At 42.3% G+C, this 20,283-nt stretch overlaps 2 protein-coding genes across 2 annotated transcripts; both read right to left on the bottom strand.

The window, feature by feature from the left end:
- Positions 1-435: 435 nt before the first annotated feature.
- LOC133018158 (immunoglobulin lambda-1 light chain-like) lies at positions 436-4,464 on the bottom strand. Its single transcript, XM_061084473.1, has 5 exons — positions 4,422-4,464; positions 4,025-4,341; positions 2,763-2,799; positions 1,324-1,632; positions 436-623 (listed from the first exon to the last, which is right to left on the bottom strand). Exons 1-5 carry the CDS (start codon positions 4,462-4,464, stop codon positions 436-438), a joined length of 894 nt encoding a protein of 297 aa, XP_060940456.1.
- A 10,629-nt stretch (positions 4,465-15,093) lies between these two features.
- On the bottom strand, positions 15,094-19,400 carry LOC133018693 (immunoglobulin lambda-1 light chain-like). The gene is made up of 5 exons (XM_061085114.1): positions 19,358-19,400; positions 18,957-19,277; positions 17,699-17,755; positions 16,112-16,420; positions 15,094-15,308 (listed from the first exon to the last, which is right to left on the bottom strand). The coding sequence occupies exons 1-5, from the start codon at positions 19,398-19,400 to the stop codon at positions 15,094-15,096; spliced, it is 945 nt and encodes a 314-aa protein (XP_060941097.1).
- Positions 19,401-20,283: the final 883 nt, after the last annotated feature.

Below are 20,283 nucleotides of genomic sequence, written 5' to 3'. Positions count from 1 at the left end.
TAGTAAATAAATGTATTCAGTTATTAATTTCTTTCCTAGAGGATTAAATACTATACATGCTTCACTGTTAGTAAATACATGTATGTATAAAACAATATGTATTTATAATTATATTAGGGTTGTGTTATTTTTGTACTTTGTATTTAAACTTTTTGTTTTCTCGTTGTGCAGAATAAAACACATTTAAATCAGTTTTTAACATGTTTAAGGAATAATTCATACAACACAGGGTTAATGTGGAAAGAGCGTCTGAGTGAATTATTATTGATGCACAAAGACGAGGAGTCAGTTCACATCAGAGGTAAAGGAGATGAGATGTGTTTTATTTTTATATTTAATGTCTTCAGCTTAAAAATCCTTTATTTTATACTTTGCAAAGTTACAGTTCAGACGAGTGTTTGCAGTGAAAAGAGAAGCAGAGTGAAGTGAACAGGATCAGTGAGAAGTTGAAGCTGCTGCAGGAAACTCGGTCGTCTGGTGAGCAGCGGCTGGACGCTCCCGGTTCCTCAGGATGTGGATCAGAGCGAGTCCACCGCAGTAAACCAGACTCTTCACCATCAGCAGCGTGTAGAGCAGACACAGCAGCTTCACCTGCCGCTGAGACCAGGCCCAGGCCGCCGGAACTGCACAAACCACTGAAAGAATCCAGAAGTCGGGCTCAGTCCTCACATGAGTTTTCAGAGCTTGATCTTTCAGTTTGAAGTCAGAACTTCTCTCATCTGATCTTTCATGTTCAGATTTTATAATGCTGTCGCTCAAAACCCCACATTCACTCTCAGACAGACCCTGCTTGCACTCAGATATTGTTTTGCTTACACTCAGATATTTTGTTGCTTGCACTCAGATATTTTGTTGCTATGACAGCTCCAGCTTCAGCTTCTCCTCGTGGTCACGTTGCTTCTGTGAACGTGAAACTTTGCTCTCAGATTTTTATTTGCAATAAATCTGTAAAAATGTCCCGACCAATAGAATTCCAGGGGTAATATTGACAAATGAAATTGTCCCGTCCTCGTTGTCAGTGTGTTAGCTTCAACATCTGTGAGCGAGCCGGACGGCGGTTGGTTTAACCAGGTTCACGTCCGCAGGCCCTCCGCGGCTTCATGACGACTCCGGCTTCCTGTCAGAAGTAAAGCTGAAGCTGAGATCCTGGTTCTTGCCTCAGTTTGAGCACAAGCAGAGGCTATTTGAGTGCAAGTGCAGGGTTTTGAACGAGAGCTTTTAAAAATTTGAAATCAATAACTCCTGCTATTAACCTGAAAGTCCACGCTCTGGAATAAAGACACAGACACATGAAGCTCACCACAGTCACCAAACCTCCTTCACCTTGCTCTGCCGGGGCCTCCACTGTGCCTCCCTCATGACGGACGTGGCAGGTGTAGTTGTACGTGTAGGAAGCGTGCCGGTCGACCACCATGATGGCGGCGGTGCGTCCTGTCCCTCTGAGCTCCAGCTGCTCTCCATCAGCAGAGGACAGCGTCTCCAGAGGACCACCCTCCCTCTGTCTTGTCCAGGAGAACTGGACCAGAGGAGGAACCATGTTGGAGGCCACACACAGCAGGGTGCTCTTCCCGTCCAGGGCGGCGATGGAAGCTGCCGGGTACACGCTCACCACCGGGGTCACCAGCGGCCGATCTGACGTGTGACAACATGCACATGAACAGCAGCTCTGCACTTCACAGCCTGATCCTGGAAACACCTCATCGATACTTCACAGAGAGATTCAGCTGCTGCACGGCAGCGTTATCACAGAGATCATCAGAGCCACAGCCGCTCAACTTCATTTGATCATACATTTATATATTTATCACTATTTCTATCAAATTGTAAATGTGTGTACATTTTCTATCATTTAAAATACAATGAAAGATATAAATATGACAGGATTGTGTTGTTAATTCACACAAAACATGAATGGTCACATAATTTGTTGTTCATGACAAAGTGTGAAAGTGTAACTATCTTTATACTGAGACAGATTTATACGATTTGTTTATATGTATTCAAATGTACGTATAAAAATATCTATTTTATGTCCGTTAAGTACTAAATATTTATAATAACATGTATTTACACTGAAATGTTCCCTCATAACTTTTAACAAATTCTACATCAAACCAAATATAAGTTTCTGGTACAAGAAATATTAAAGTCATATTCAGAATATTATCATAAAATAGATAGTTGGGATACAATGAAAAAACATTTGTCTATTGACAAACCTATTTATCTTTAATTTATTCCAAATATATTTCTCGTTATTGTTTATACACAAAAATACACATTCACCATTAAAGGGCAATTGCATTCATCGGAACAACATCTTTAACGTTAAATACTAAATGTATTTTCCGTGAGTTAGTAAAATATATAGATTGATATATATCAGCAGGCATTATATTAAAAACCTAAATACCAGTCTGGTATTTTTAAGAGCTTTCATAATTATTTATGTCGATTTTTGGTTATTGTGAAAATTATAATTTAGTTATTTCAGGAGCAAGGAAAGAAAACTCAGATTCCTTCGGCAGCAGCTGAAGAGAATCCAGAAAACGTTTGAGACTTTTTAGACTCTGAACAAACCCGAAGCAGAAAAAGAGGATTGTGTCTGATGTGCAGAGACATTTCACTGTCACACGTTTGTTCATTTCAGAAAGTCTGAAAGAGGAAGTTTGTCTTAACGAGAAAAATCAAACATGATTCAAACTCTTTTCATCACATTTTCAACAATGGAACCAGTGAAGGGAAATAAAAGAGTTTCTTACCATCTACGAACAATTTGGTTCCTGAGCCGAAGATCAACTCCACAGTGAAAGAGACTCAGACAAAAACCGTCTGAGCTCAAGGTCGTTTCTCTCATGTTCACGCCAGCACAACATTCATGTTCCCCTCAGGATGAACCGCACTGACCCTGATGAGCCTCGGACTTTTCATGTAGCGCCACCATCAGGTCAAACGCTTCTTTTGTCCAATACTTTCAGAACTCAGCTGGTCTTTGTGTTTACTGATTATAAACCAATATCAGCATGTTCGGTTAATTGGCAGCTGAAGGGTTAACGATGTCATGATGATGTCATGATGACGTCATAAAGTGCAGCGACCAATAAGATGACAGACACAGTTTATCAGGATTAACCATCGTTCATCATCATGTGCTCTAACAGACGATGAGTTCTTTATGAAACATCTTTACTACGATATAAAACGTTAGCGTTGTTGCTCCTGATGATTTTCATGTTTCACACGATTTTATGAATTTAGTTCTTTTCTCTTCTTCTTGTGTCAGAGTGTCCGTCCCAGTCGTGTGAACAAGATATCTCACACACACTTTGATGGAGTTTCTTTAAATCTGCTACAAACCTTCACTTGGAATCAGGGACGACCTGGTCAAAGGTCTAAGGTCAAGGTCACTGTGGCCTCACAGAAAATGTTTTTTTCCTCTTTAACACGTTTCCATCAAGCAAGTCTTTAGAGGATTTATTCATATTTTAACCAGTTATCACTTGGACTCAAAGATTCAATAATCAGACTCCAGAGGTCAAAGGTCCCAGTGACCTCATGTTAATGTGAGGGTCACATGTCCCAGCTGGAGGGACTGGAGCTGCCTGGTTGGTGGAGGAACACGACCACAGCTCAGTGGTTCTTCTTCTTCTTCTTTGTCCTTTTCCACCTGAGCCCGAGCGTGAGCGGTTCTTTCTTCTGGATCAGCAGAGTGTTGGTGTGAGGGTTGAACTGTCAGAGTTCTGTCACAGGCCCGATTCCTCCGGCCGTCCAAACACAGAGAACCAGCTGGAGACCAGACACTGGCTCTGATTGGACCTTTAAAGGGCGGCGATGGAAAAGGTTTGTCTGTGGAACGACAGCAAACCTGCGGAAACGTCTCTGAACGCACGAGTCTTTAGAACAGAAGCTGGAGAGCAGCTGTCGGATTGAGCTGAGACATGTGACGCTGTGGTTTACTTCTCTCTCCCACTGATCCTCATGAGGGTTTTTGTTCAGGCTGCACACATCATGTATCACTGTGGGCTCCATAAGACCCCCAACAGGCGCAGTAGTACGTGGCTGCATGAGAGCGTTTAACTTTCTCTATCTTCAACTCCCAGCTGTTCTGTTGTCTCTCAGCTGTGAAGTCGTCTTTCTGAGGATGATTGTAATTCTTATAAATGTAACCACCACTTGCATAAATTTCAAGAATCAGTCTGAACGTTCCTGTGTCTTTCTTCTGAAACCAGTATATCCAGTAACACTGATCAGTTCCTCCACAGCTGAACGAGGCCTGTTCATCAACTCTCCTGGTCAAAGACAACTGGTCCTGAGTCAGCTCTGCTGCCATGGCAACCAGCGCTGTGGACAGACAGATGGACGGAGGTCAGTGTGGCGGTGAGGTGGAGCTTGTGAGCTCCTGATTGGCTGGAAACACTCACCTGAAAACAGGCAGCACAGAGCAGCGGCTGGGAGGAGAAGCATGCTGTGGGGGGGGGTGGGGGGGGGTGGGGGGGTCCTCGGTTGAACCTGAGGAGAAGTGGCGCTCTCACGAGGACGAGCTGTGAGATCAGGTCCTGGAACCTCCCATCAGCCCCTGCGGCCACAGAGGAGGAGGAAGCTGCTCGTGGTGAAGCTTCAAACGTCTGCTGCTGAAAACAAGATGGAGCTTCATGTGTACACGTGTGTTTATATTTATAAATGTATATATTTCTTCTTCATAGTCTTTTGAATTCACTTGTTTTTACGATGTTTAGATTAAAGATTAAACAAAGGAAACTGAACGAGCCTCAGAACATGACGTGAGTTATATCAGTTCACATAGTTATCATCATATCGTTTTTGTGGTTTATTATTATTGTATCATTATAATTATAAAGTCTCATAGTAGTTAAACGTCATCAGTTAGTTGCAGTCAGGATTATAACTTGTCCTTTGCTGCCCTCTAGTGTCTGGTACGACATTCACTCACTGCAGTTAATAATAATGATACTTCTGCCCTCTAGTGTCCAACTGCAAAAATAACTTCGTCCATTGGGAAAATCTAAAATCATCTAAAATATTTTTACACAGTATCTCACCATGATGAGCAGAATACTTTTCCTTCTATGTGTATAATATATACCAATTACATGTTGCCTCATATTATGAAATCTACCTATTTATATACTTGTCCAAAGAGAAATGTATAAATAAAATGGAATCACATGAAATCATCGTCTCAGTCAAAAGTAAATGTCTCCAACTTTTAACATTGTTTTAATCCACTTTATTAAGAATAAAAAAATTGCCCAATAATAATTGAAAATAGAAAAATCAAGTGCACAGTAGAAAACAACAGTGACTGAGCTTAGACATGGCAGAAAATAAGAAGACAAACAAAAAATATATTTGAATAATAATAAATAAAATAATCAAACAAACAAAAATAGAGGAGTTTTGTTTATTTACTGTTTTGCATAAGTCCACAAAACACAAGTGAAGTAAGTGATCGATTCTTCAGTGGAAACCAAACAACAGAAAAACACAACCCGCCTCCATCCTGCTGCTGTGATGTGTCGGGATTTTAAAATCTATGTTTGTGTGTCTGTGTGTGTGTCTGTGTGTGAATATGTTTATGGAACTGAACTATAAACAAAAGCAGGAGGGTGGGGGCAGGAGCAGTTGGGCCAGATATATGACCTACACACTATGAATTATAATAACTGCTGCTTAGTGTTAATCATGAAGTTGTTAGAATGTGTGTGCGTCACATGGCTGGTCAGTCTCACACCTGTCTGGATAAGAGCTCTGATAAGAGCCGCTGCCTGTTGTGGGAACTGTAAATCTGTGGCAAACAATATACTGTACTTTAACTTGTTCTCATATCTAACTATTTATATTAAAGCATAACTCCCTTAGCTTATTCAAACATAACACATACATGAATGCACTGTGCTTATGAGCCTTAGAAATAATTCATTAGCTGCCCCAGGTTCTGGGGGGAAGAGAGAAAAGTAGGAACACAATATTCTTAACTCAAATGTTGTGCAATAATGGGTAAACTTGATGTTGGCTAATTATTCATAGTCATAAAATATGATTATTAAAATAATACAATTATTAATTAAAAACAACACAATTATTAATTAAAAATAATACAATTATTAATTAAAACGATAAAGTTATCAAATAATAATACTGAAATTATTAATGAAAAAGAGTACAATTATCAATTAGGAATAATACAATTTGTAATTTTAATTTATAAAAGATGGGGCCCTACCCTGGTATCAGGGACCAACAATCAAATGTTAAGATCAGTCTCATTTAGTTCAATTAGAAATCTCAATATTTACTATTAAAGATTATATAATGAACATTGAAGGTTACGGAGTTATTGACAGTGTAGAGGTTGGCAAAATATACTCATGCAACATTAATGAAAGAACATTTGTTGAAAGAAAAACATTTATTATGAATATAATAAAGTATAAAAAACACAAATTACTAACAACGTGCTAACTAAACAAAGATGTGTATGTGAGTGTGTGTGTCTATGTAAATCGGAGTTCTCCCAAAATGGCGGCTGGTCAAAAGTGTAGCACCTTCCTGTGTGCTTCTAAGATGGTCGCTGATCACCCTAAAGAAACAGACCCCTCTCCTTTTGAAGTGGTTTTACGACAGGTAGCCGGGGGAGGAGATAACTAGGTGAAGAGGTATGTGTGTGTCTGTGTTGGTGCTAAGTTAGACAAAGAGTGTAGAATGAAATGCAAAGAAAGACTCTGAGGAGCCTAGCAAACTAACATTACTTTCGAAATAACTTATAACTTAAGTATAACAACACAAATCAAACTTATAAACACCACACAGAATCAAATAAACAGTCTTGCTTAGCCTAGTATCATTATTAAGCCCAGTTGTGTGACCCGTCCGTGGAAAAGGGAAAAAGGAAGTTGCAGGTCAGTTCTCAGTGCAGTGAAGTCTTCTAGCTGGTCGTCTGGTTTCTGCCTTCGTGGTTCTGTTGAGCTGTGGCTCAGTTTCTGGTTGAAGTTTTCCTGCAGGACATCGAGTCGCTGCTAGGAGTTTGGTAGAGCTTGAAGTGCGAGGAGGTTTCCTTGGTGAGATGAGCTGGAAGCTGCATCTTTGTGCTCCTCTCGAAGATTTGGATGCAAAGAGAAGATGTGAGCTGGAGAAATCAGGATCCTCCTCGACTGGTGCGACTGGTGACTGCCGGTGCCGCTCGAGGGGCGGGGCCGTGCGTTGGGTGCCCATTGCTGTGCTGAACTTTTCATACCTTTTCATTGCTTCTTAATAAATACTTGTTGAACCAAACCGAGACCAACTCTTCTCATATTTGGGATAAAAGAACATGACAGATGTCATCAAGTGTCCAAAAGCCCCAAATTCAAACTCCAGTGGAAACTGAGTCATTGACACCAAGTGTCCAGCTCAATGTCTCCGTGTGCACAGTGGGGGGTCCATTCCCCTTTGACCTCCTGTTCAGAGACGGCTTCTCTAGTTTGACGCAGACGACTTCTCTTACTCCTGGTTCAGACCATCTGTCCTCCATGGACAGTATGTGGACATAGTTGTCTTCAGATGAACGTCCCTTGTCCTTTAGAGGTGGACGGCTGAGTCCTGTCCTGAGGAGCTCTCCTGTGCCATGTGATGTGCAGGACTGGTTGAGTCCCCAGGTCCGAGCGTCCCTCCCTACGTCCAGCTGCATGTGGGATGTGGTGTTGTCCTCAGACGTCCAGTTGACTGTTGGACACAGGGTGTGATGGTTTTCATGATCATTTGACTTTCTCAAGCACTTTGGAACTTGGTTTTGAGAAATGAACCAATTTATTATTCGTTTTAAAAGTACAAAATAAGAAATTCAATGAGACGTTTCACAGTTTGTTTTATTCAAAGAATTAATCAACGTTTTTATTCCAACTGAGCTTCATGTAAAACCATTATAACAAATAAATGTACCAATGTGTTAATGTAACGAATGAAAGGGACTTCACAACAACAATAACAGGATCAAAACAGTTTTCAAAGACAGAAATATAACAGATTTTCTGTTGTGTAGCTGTTATTAATTGTTGGTGTTGGGGAAGGCCCAGTGATCTGACTTATAACAAAGAGTCGTAAAACTTGGGACCAACTTCAGGAGACCCCTTACATTTAAAAATCCAGCATGGGGCCCTTATCTCCATGTGGCAGCAGGTCACTTCCTGGGTCCCCCACTGTAAGCCCGCCCCTGGGGGCCAAATCCTGACAACTCAACTGGCTGGAGGGCCACACTGACCCCTGACCCCTCCTCCCAGGGGGGAGTCACCTGGAACATGACTTAAAAAGGCTGAGCTCCCAGAAACCTTTCTCTTTTTACTCAGATGCCCAAGCTACCACAAGACCCCTAGGGGTCTTAATAGTTAACTCGGTATTTTTAAGAGACTCTCTTTGTCCTCTCTCTTTTCCACCCTACTCAAGTTGCTAGGCCTCCCGAGGCTTTACCAGACGACTCAGTAAACTAATGGATGCGAAGGCGCTCAGAGCTATGCAAGCAGCATGTCGAGCGGAGCGGGAGAAAAACTCCCACCTGCGGCACATCATCGAGACCCGCAAAGAACAGGACCAGGCGGTGCAGGATCACACGCAGGTCAAAGGTCAGCAGAAAGGGGGGCACAGTCAAACAGAGCTGCCCCCCCCTTCAAGCTGATATCCCTGATGACAGGGCCAGGAGCTGACGTCATTCCCGGTGGAGCCAGCGGAACAGAGACACTGGGAGAAAAGCTGCGAGCACAGCTACGCAACCCTCATGCAGAGGAAGCTTTGCTCTGGCGGGCCAGACACACCCAGCAGTCAACCGCTCCGACCCACTCAACACTAAAGGGGGAGCCGGACTCAACCCCTAGACGTGCAGTGACCTGGGACCGCTATGAGGCAACATCAAATGCCTGTCCAGCGGACACACAGCATCCACTCCAGCCAGAAGGAACACATCCTGCACGGAGCCATGCTGATCCACATCACAACGACGGAAGGACTCCGTCCTGGAGGGCTGAAGGAGATTCCCAGTCTGCCACTCAGGCAGAGGCGCACCATGACTCACGGTCGCGTCCTGGATGGTCCTCCACCCCCGGTGCAAGAGATGGTGGCCACGAAGATGAGTACCGTGGCACATTCGAGTCAAAAGACACTGATGACTCAGCACCCCCTCAAAGAGAGGAAATCCGCAACCGGCGGCAAGAGCCCCTTGAAAAAGACATTTATCGCTTCGACCCAGACAACCGAGGGTTCAACGAAGACGACACCGTGGTTCTGGCAGTTCAAGTCCAACTAAATGTGGACCCGGCGCTGGAAGATGACAACTTTCCCCACGCCCAGATGAACCCCAGCAAAGAGAACCAGAAACAACGACCCTTCCAACAGGGTGCCCCTCAAAACCAAGGGGGTGAGGATTTCAACCAGCCCCACAAACAGTTTCGACCTCAGCACCTGAATCCCTCTCAACAGAGAAGTAGGCCCTGTAACAAAAGGAAACCTCATCAATACCAGGAGTATAAATGGTAAATGGATTTGTATTTATATAGCGCTTTTTTAGTCTGATGAAGACCACTCAAAGCGCTTTACAGTACAGTTTCACATTCACCCATTCACACACACATTCATACAGTGCATCTACTTGCAGCACTTTGTTATTCTATGGGGGGCTATTTAGGGTTCAGTATCTTGCCCAAGGACACTTCGGCATGCAGATGGTTCAGACTGGGGGTCGAACCCCCGACCTTCAGGTTGGAGGACGACCACTCTACCCCTCAGCTACAGCCGCCCTGTATAGTGATGGTGACCGAAATCCAACACATGGGATGCATCCTGGCACAGAGGAATTAATACGGAGATGTGTGGATGAAGCAATGAGGGACATTGTGCCACGTGTTCCTCCAGGCTCCACTGAGAGACCAGACACTGAACCCCGTTGGCGAAACTAGGAGCAGCAACCTCCTTCTCCACTCCCAAAGATGACTTCAATGACTGGGAAGGACAAGGCGCTGCCAGAAACCCCCTCTCACCTCCACATCTGAAAGGGGGGGGGGGAGAAATCCCATTTTTAAAACAAAAGACCGCTCAAACCACTCACTCCATCAATAGCTGCATGCTTTAGACCTTCTGTCAATAAATTGTATAACGTATGTTCAGGTAGTGAACTCTTTAGACCTCGTTGAGGAATTTTGAAGTCGTTACCACTACGGTTGTGCAGCCCTCACGGGTACACTTGGCAATTCAGTCTTGGCAGTGCAATTTCAATATCTGTAGATTTGCAAATCTAGAAATAGGATTTACCATATATTCACAGATTAACGAACAACAGAACGTGACTCGCCGTTCTAAATGTTTTGGTTTGACAGAATAACACAGGTTTATCTCAAAACACCAGCACCTACTCAAACATTTTCTTCTGTTCCTTTTTCCACTTTTCTTTCGTTTCACTCTTCACCAAAATTCATTGGTATGTTTACAATAACTGCCGATAAGCATGATGTGAAATTGAAAATGTGCGCCGTGTTTTAGAATATATGTTGTTTTAGCCTCTGTCTGCCCAGACAATTACCTCTCTCTGTTTAGACTCATGCCTCAAAGACATTTATGCCTCTCTGCCTCATGATGAACTAACTTTCAATGCTTCAACTCCACTCAAGGATTACCTCTCCTGGATTATCACTGGACTCTCGACCCTATTGTGCCCTGGAAACCGGGTAACGACCCACTTGCCACACCAAAGGGGGATTGTTGGGGAAGGCCCAGTGATCTGACTTATAACAAAGAGTCGTAAAACTTGGGACCAACTTCAGGAGACCCCTTACATTTAAAAATCCAGCATGGGGCCCTTATCTCCATGTGGCAGCAGGTCACTTCCTGGGTCCCCCACTGTAAGCCCGCCCCTGGGGGCCAAATCCTGACAACTCAACTGGCTGGAGGGCCACACTGACCCCTGATCCCTCCTCCCAGGGGGGAGTCACCTGGAACATGACTTAAAAAGGCTGAGCTCCCAGAAACCTTTCTCTTTTTACTCAGATGCCCAAGCTACCACAAGACCCCTAGGGGTCTTAATAGTTAACTCGGTATTTTTAAGAGACTCTCTTTGTCCTCTCTCTTTTCCACCCTACTCAAGTTGCTAGGCCTCCCGAGGCTTTACCAGACGACTCAGTAAACTAATGGAGGCGATAAGACGTTTGTTTCAATTCATTTCATTCATTTATTCTTTTATCTTAGTCAACGTTTTTATTTTGAAAAAGACTTTTCCTGTTTTAACTTGGAAAGATCAAACAGGAAATTGCTCGCTGGACGATCTCAGACTGTTTCATTTTTCCCCACGGACTTTACTTTTGTTTTCCCAATGATCTACCAACGGCTTCAAACCAGCCGTCCCCTGCAGAAGCGCGAGATTCATTCCGCTGAGGAGCACGAGCTCCACATCCCTGAAGAAGAAGGACGACGTTCATCCCGTCACGGAGCACGAGAAAATCCGCTCCTTGTCCGGTCCAGCGGCTGAGCTCCGGAGCTCTGCTCGTGAGAGAGACCACGTGATTCACTGGCCCCCGACACATTCGCGCCGAGGCGCAGACACACCGCGAGGGTGGTACAGTAAGAGACTTGATTATCTGGGCAGATGTTAGTTTAATACGTAGCGTATTGTTTTGATACTTGAATGTATTTTGTTCGTGGAACCTCCGTGTTTCTCCATTGTTTTAGCCGGCCACTACTCCGAGCCGCTACTTCCGGTTTTTGGTTTGACGTCAATGTTTTGTGTTACAGTAAATAGGGCCGCGAGAAGCGCCTCCGCCCGCACTGTTAACGTCTGTGTGAGTCTGCAGTGATTTCACCGATCAGAACCTCGGCCCACAACGTTCGCTTGAGGGCTGAGGGGTGAATCACTGTTAACTCATCTCAGGCGTATTTTTAAGAGCTTCTTTGAACTCTCCTTACATGTTTTCTCTCTCTCTCTCTCTCTCTGTCCTTCTAAACCGACCTATACACACTTCCGATCTGTATTTATAATACAGTTCATGTCACATAGTTAAATCTATATTCAGAGAGGCTGAACACATCTGGAAACCATTCGGCCCCCAAAGCCAAGCAGAGATAAGAATTCTCTTTGTCTAAAATTTCCTTTGTGTAATTCATGTGATGACCACCAGTGTGAGCTCCGGCCACATGGTGTCATTAACATAGACTCCATCTTGAATAACGCAAGTTAACCCACCATTTTGAGTCTATTATTGCCACGCCTCCGCTCTCTCTCTCCTCCCATCCTGGCTCTAAATTCATAACGGCTCCGCCATCTTGTTTTGTAGTCAATCCGCCATTTTGAGAGTTTTTAGGCCTTGATTCCACGAATCATGATCGGCCGCCATCTTAGATGTGACTGCGTCATCGCCACGCCCCCTTTCTTTTCTCTCGCTCTCTCGCTCTCTCACACACACACACCCACACACACACCCACACACACACACACACACACACACACACACATACACACACAGACACTTTGATAGACACAGACAGATACACACACACAGAGACACATAGATGGACCAGAGGTTACATGCGTGTTCTAAATTGTGATAATCTGCTGTTGTTATCTTTGAAACTATTGAGATTATTAATTTAACATTTATCATATGAGACTGATATTTATAGTTTGACTCGTTGGTCCCTGTAACCAGGGTGGTGCCCCGCTACGATAAGTAATAATTACAGATTGTATCGTTATTAATTGATATTTTATTGTTTTCATTAATTATTTAACTATTCTTAATGGATAACCTTATAATTTCTAATTAATTATTTAACTATTCTTAAATGATAGCTTTATCATTTTTAATTATTTTTAATAAATAATTTTTATTATTTTAATAATCATATTTCATGATTATTAATAATTAGCCAACGTAAAGTCTACTCCTATTGCATAACATAATATTTGATCAGAGCTGATGAGTCTCTGAGCTGAAGTTGTTTCTCACGATCTGAAGCTTGAAACTGTCGACGTGTTGTTGAAGTTAAAACCTCGACAGGAACCACACAGCTCAACTGTCGACGGCTGTTTGTAAAACCACGAGCACAGATTGATATCTGCTGCTGACACACACACACACACAAACACACACACACACACACACAGCGTCACACACACAAACACACACACACACACACACACACACACACACACACACACACACACACACACACACACACACACACACACACACACACAAACACAACCACACACACACACACACAGCGTCACACAAGGCTACAACTCTGTCCTCATGATAAAGATACTTATTGTCAAAAAGAGAAAAGCAGAACTATGATGAATTTCTGTCCCAGTTTCCAGAAGAACCTTCATGTGCAGAGACCAACGTGGTTTAGATCATGTGACGTCATCGATTTGTTATTAACATTTGTTTAGTTGTTGGTTCAGTAACAGTCACACATATTTTCAAAATAAAAATCTTTGTCCTCAAACATCTGAATATTTCTGCCTGGATCACATCTGGACACGACTCCTGATTTGTTTTTCATCCGTTTAAAGTTTTTTGAAGTTCAGCTTTTGTTCCTCTGCAGCCGACAAATATCAATGAGAGTAAAATCAGGGTATAAGCAGAATAACTACAATAATTAGGCTAAACTGTGAATTCATTACATATTAATGTTCAACTGCAAAGTGTTAACAGTTGATCTCAATCGTACTGAAATACAGTAATAAACAATCCTTTTTTTTTTAAATTGGATTTAGTTTCAGATTTTTTTTAACTTTATAACATTATCTGGATTTTATTTTTATCAACTGGAAATCATAGTTTTAAGAGAAGTAAATTCTTACTTTTGTTCAAATTACTAGTAAATAAATAAATTAAGTTATTAATTTCTGTCCTAGAGGATTAAATACTGTACATGCGTCACTGTTAGTAAATACATGTATGTATAAAACAATATGTTTTTATAATTATATTACGGTTGTGTTGTTTTTGTACTTTGTATTTAAACTTTTTGTTTTCTCGTTGTGCAGCATAAAACACATTGAAAGTTTTTAACATGTTTAAGTAATAATTCATGCAGCACAGGGTTAATGTGGAAACAGCGTCTGAGTGAATTATTATTGATGCACAAAGACGAGGAGTCAGTTCACATCAGAGGTAAAGGAGATGAGATGTGTTTTATATTTATATTTAACGTCTTGTAAAGGTCACCGCAGTGCACTTCATGGATCAAAAAAAAAAGCTACATATGTCATTGGTCAGACACCTTAAAACTATAGGAATGAGGAAGTGGATCTATGTATGTATTTGTTTATTATTTGTGTGATTGTTTATTATTTGTGTGATTATGTAAATATGGGGTTTTTGTAAAGGAAATGTGTTAAATATGGGGAAGTGACGTCCCGTCGAGAGGTGTGTGTTTTTTTTGGAGCTGCGGGCGGGCGGTGCGGCCAGTGGTTCGAGGAACTGGATATATCATTTACAACCGAAAGGATTTTTTCTCTGGAACGGGATTATTACCTGGGAGATTTTTGTAATGGCTTATATCGTGGACTGAACATTTTCTGGGCACTGGAAGGGGGTGAGAAAGCGTGGACTTTGATTTGTTTGCGGCACTCACCTCGCCACACCTGCAGACATTTTTGTTTTGGACGTTTGTTTGGGGATTATGTTTGGACCTGGGGTGGGAAAATATTGTTGTTTGAGTGTGTGTAAATAGCTTGTTTATGTTCACGGGTCCGCACGAGCGCGGGGGGTTATTGGTGTTTTGTGTAAATACAGTATATAATAAGCAACCTGTTTGAGTGTTTTCCGTTTATATATATATTTAGTTAATTTTTGGTAAGACCGATAACTAGGTTATCGGTCCAATTAGGGATTTTTCGTTTATGTTAACTTGTTCAGGCAGCGTGCAACAAACACAGTGGGTCGGCTCCGCCCGTGTCCTTGAAATTTAATGCGTAGTAACTTTGCCCTGGGGTTGAAACAGCGATTTGTTACAGTCTTCAGCATAAAATTTTTTTATTTTATACTTTGCAAAGTTACAGTTCAGACGAGTGTTTGCAGTGAGAAGAGAAGCAGAGTGAAGTGAACAGGATCAGTGAGAAGTTGAAGCTGCTGCAGGAAACTCGGTCGTCTGGTGAGCAGCGGCTGGACGCTCCCGGTTCCTCAAGATGTGGATCAGAGCGAGTCCACCGCAGTAAACCAGACTCTTCACCATCAGCAGCGTGTAGAGCAGACACAGCAGCTTCACCTGCCGCTGAGACCAGGTCCAGGCCGCCGGACACGTCTGTGCGTGAACTGCAGAAACCTCTGAAAGAATCCAGAAGTCAGTTTCAGTCCTCACATATTACCTACCTCAATATTTTTTATTTTATTCTATTGTATTTTTATTGTATTCAAGTATACCGGCTGCTATTACAACTTAATTTCCCTTCGGGGATGAATAAAGTACTCTATCTATCTATCTATCACATGAGTTTTCAGAGCTTGGTCTTTCAGTTTGAAGTCAGAACTTCTCTCATCTTATTTTTCATGTTCACATTTTATAATTCTTCACTCAAAACCCCACATTCACTCTCAGACAGACCCTGCTTGCACTCAGATATTTTGTTGCTTGCACTCAGATATTTTGCTGCTTGCACTCAGATATTTTGTGGCTATGACAGCTCCAGCTTCAGCTTCTCCTCGTGGTCACGTTGCTTCTGTGAATGTGAAACTTCTGCTCGCAGATTGTTATTTGCAACAAATCTGTCAAAATTTCCCGACCAATAGAATTCCAGGTGTAATATTGACATTAAATTGTCCCGTCCTCGTTGTCAGTGCGTTAGCTTCAACATCTGTGAGCGAGCCGGACGGCGGTTGGTTTAACCAGGTTCACGTCCGCGGCTTCATGACGACTCCGGCTTCCTGTCAGAAGTGAAGCTGAAGCTGAGATCCTGGTTCTTGCCTCAGTTTGAGCACAAGCAGAGGCTATTTGAGTGCAAGTGCAGGGTTTTGAACGAGAGCTTTTAAAAATTTGAAATCAATAAGTCCTGCTATTAACCTGAAAGTCCACGCTCTGGAATAAAGACACAGACACATGAAGCTCACCACCGTCACCAAACCTCCTTCACCTTGCTCTGCCGGGGCCTCCACTGTGCCTCCCTCATGACGGACGTGGCAGGTGTAGTTGTATGTGTAGGAAGCGTGCCGGTCGACCACCATGATGGCGGCGGTGCGTCCTGTCCCTCTGAGCTCCAGCTGCTCTCCATCAGCAGAGGACAGCGTCTCCAGAGGACCACCCTCCCTCTGTCTTGTCCAGGAGAACTGGACCAGAGGAGGAACCATGTTGGAGGCCACACACAGCAGGGAGCTCTTCCCGTCCAGGGCGGCGATGGAAGCTGCCGGGTACACGCTCACCACCGGGGTCACCAGCGGCCGATCTGACGTGTGACAACATGCACATGAACAGCAGCTCTGCACTTCACAGCCTGATCCTGGAAACACCTCATCGATACTTCACAGAGAGATTCAGCTGCTGCACGGCAGCGTTATCACAGATATCATCAGAGCCACAGCCGCTCAACTTCATTTGATCATACATTTATATATTTATCACTATTTCTATCATATTGTAAATGTGTGTACATGTTCTATCATTTAAAATACAAAAAAATATATAAATATTACAGGATTGTGTTGTTAATTCACACAAAACATGAATGGTCACATAATTTGTTGTTCATGACAAAGTGTGAAAGTGTAACTATCTTTATACTGAGACAGATTTATACGATTTGTTTATATGTATTCAAATGTACGTATAAAAATATCTATTTTATGTCCGTTAAGTACTAAATATTTATAATAACATGTATTTACACTGAAATGTTCCCTCATAACTTTTAACAAATTCTACATCAAACCAAATATAAGTTTCTGGTACAAGAAATATTAAAGTCATATTCAGAATATTATCATAAAATAGATAGTTGGGATACAATGAAAAAACATTTGTCTATTGACAAACCTATTTATCTTTAATTTATTCCAAATATATTTCTCGTTATTGTTTATACACAAAAATACACATTCACCATTAAAGGGCAATTGCATTCATCGGAACAACATCTTTAACGTTAAATACTAAATGTATTTTCTTTGAGTAAGTAAAATATATAGATTGATATATATCAGCAGACATTATATTAAAAACCTAAATATCAGTCTGGTATTTTTAAGCAACTTTCATAATTATTTAGGTCGATTTTTTGTTATTGTGAAAATGATGATTTAATTTAAAACATTCATCATGAGACGAGAACTTAGTGAATTGATCTTATTTTTGAAACAGAAAGTTGCTGAAAGGTTTGTGGTTTAAGAATGAGCCGTAACGAGTCGGTCTCAAAGCGCTCGGGGCTGAAGGTTCCACGGACGCTCATGAAGTCAGAAGTTATTTCAGGAGAAAACTCAGATTCCTTCGGCAGCAGCTGAAGAGAATCCAGAAAATGTTTGAGACTTTTTAGACTCTGAACAAACCCGAAGCAGAAAAAGAGGATTGTGTCTGATGTGCAGCGACATTTCACTGTCACACGTTTGTTCATTTCAGAAAGTCTGAAAGAGGAAGTTTGTCTTAACAAGAAAAATCAAACATGGTTCAAACTCTTTTCATCACATTTTCAACAATGGAACCAGTGAAGGGAAATAAAAGAGTTTCTTACCAGGTACGAACAATTTGGTTCCTGAGCCGAAGATGAGGAAGTACACAGTGAAAGAGACTCAGACAAAAACCGTCTGAGCTCAAGGTCGTTTCTCTCATGTTCACGCCAGCACAACATTCATGTTCCCCTCAGGATGAACCGCACTGACCCTGAGGAGCCTCGGACTTTTCATGTAGCGCCACCATCAGGTCAAACGCTTCTTTTGTCCAATACTTTCAGAACTCAGCTGGTCTTTGTGTTCAGTGATTATGAGCAAATATCAGCATGTTCGATTAATTGGCAGCTGAAGGGTTAACGATGTGATGATGATGTCATGATGACGTCATAAACTGTAGCGACCAATAAGATGACAGACGCAGTTTATCAGGATTAACCATCGTTCATCATCATGTGCTCTAACTGACGATGAGTTCTTTATGAAACATCTTTACTACGATATAAAACGTTAGCGTTGTTGCTCCTGATGATTTTCATGTTTCACACGATTTTATGAATTTAGTTTCTTTTCTCTTCTTCTTGTGTCAGAGTGTCCGTCCCAGTCGTGTGAACACGATATCTCACACACACTTTGATGGAGTTTCTTCAAATCTGCTACAAACCTTCACTTGGACTCAGGGACGACCTGGTCAAAGGTCAAAGGTCAAGGTCACTGTGGCCTCACAGAAAATGTTTTTTTCCTCTTTAACACGTTTCCATCAAGCATGTCTTTATAGAATTTATTCATATTTTAACCAGTTATCACTTGGACTCAAAGATTCAATTTCAGACTCCAGAGGTCAAAGGTCCCAGTGACCTCATGTTAATGTGAGGGTCACATGTCCCAGCTGGAGGGACTGAAGCTGCCTGGTTGGTGGAGGAACACGACCACAGCTCAGTGGTTCTTCTTCTTCTTCTTTGTCCTTTTCCACCTGAGCCTGAGCGTTAGCGGTTCTTTCTTCTGGATCAGCAGAGTGTTGGTGTGAGGGTTGAACTGTCAGAGTTCTGTCACAGGCCCGATTCCTCCGGCCATCCAAACACAGAGAACCAGCTGGAGACCAGACACTGGCTCTGATTGGACCTTTAAAGGGCGGCAATGGAAAAGGTTTGTCTGTGGAACGACAGCAAACCTGCGGAAACGTCTCTGAACGCACGAGTCTTTAGAACAGAAGCTGGAGAGCAGCTGTCGGATGGAGCTGAGACATGTGACGCTGTGGTTTACTTCTCTCTCCCACTGATCCTCATGAGGGTTTTTGCTCAGGCTGCACACATCATGTATCACTGTGGGTTCCAGACTTCAAATAGGCGCAGTAGTACGTGGCTTCATGAGAGCGTTTAACTTTCTCTATCTTCAACTCACAGCTGTTCTGTTTAATCTCAGCTGTGAAGTCGTCTTTCTGAGGATTATTGTAAGGCTTATAAATGTAACCATCACTTTCATCAATATCAAGAATCAGTGTGAACGTTCCTGTGTCTTCCTTCTGAAACCAGAGTATGTATCCACGCTGATAAGTTCCTCCACAGCTGAACGAGGCCTGTTCACCAACTCTTCTGGTCAAAGACAACTGGTCCTGAGTCAGCTCTGCTGCCATGGCAACCAGCGCTGTGGACAGACAGATGGACGGAGGTGAGTGTGGTGGTGAGGTGGAGCTTGTGAGCTCCTGATTGGCTGGAAACACTCACCTGAACACAGGCAGCACAGAGCAGCGGCTGGGAGGAGAAGCATGCTGGGGGGTGGGGGGTGGGGGGGGGGCTTGCCTCGGGTGAACCTGAGGAGAAGTGGCGCTCTAACGAGGACGAGCTGTGAGATCAGGTCCTGGAACCTCCCATCAGCCCCTGGGGCCACAGAGGAGGAGGACGCTGCTTTTCTGACGAGGGGGGGGGGAGTTTGTAAAGAGGAAACAAAAATAATAAAGAGAATTCAGCAGTGAAACGATCATGAGGAACGTTAAGAAACTTCAGTCTCTGACACGCTGCTCGTGGTGAAGCTTCAAACGTCTGCTGATGAAAACAAGATGGAGCTTCATGTGTATACGTGTGTTTATATTTATAAATGTATATATTTATAAATGTATATATTTCATCTTCAAAGTCTTTTAAATTCACTTGTTTACGATGTTCAGATTAAAGATTAAACAAAGGAAACTGAACGAGCCTCAGAACATGACGTGAGTTATATCAGTTCACATAGTTTTCATCATATCGTTGTTGTAGTTTATTATTATTGTATCATTATAATTATAAAGTGTTATAGTAGTTAAACGTCATCAGTTAGTTGCAGTCAGGATTATAACTTGTCCTTTGCTGCCCTCTAGTGTCCAACTGGAAAAATAACTTTAGAAATCAAACTTACAACATGTTCCCAGAGTAGAATATTAGTGATCTCGTCCAATGGGAAAATCAAGAATAATATCAAACAACTTGTGCTTTTTACTGGTTTTAAAGATTTTTAATATTTTTACACAACTTCTCACCATGATGAGCAGAATACTTTCCTTCTGTATGTATAATATATACCAATTATTTGTTGCCTCTTATTGTGAAATCTACCTATTTATATACTTGTCCAAAGAGAAAATGAATAAATAAAATGGAATCACATGAAATCA

Source organism: Limanda limanda, chromosome 13 (genome assembly GCF_963576545.1).
Source record: "Limanda limanda chromosome 13, fLimLim1.1, whole genome shotgun sequence".
Taxonomy (NCBI): Eukaryota; Metazoa; Chordata; class Actinopteri; order Pleuronectiformes; family Pleuronectidae; genus Limanda; species Limanda limanda.
The sequence above is the reverse complement of the archived record's forward strand: the minus strand, read 5'-3'. Positions and strand labels throughout refer to the sequence as shown.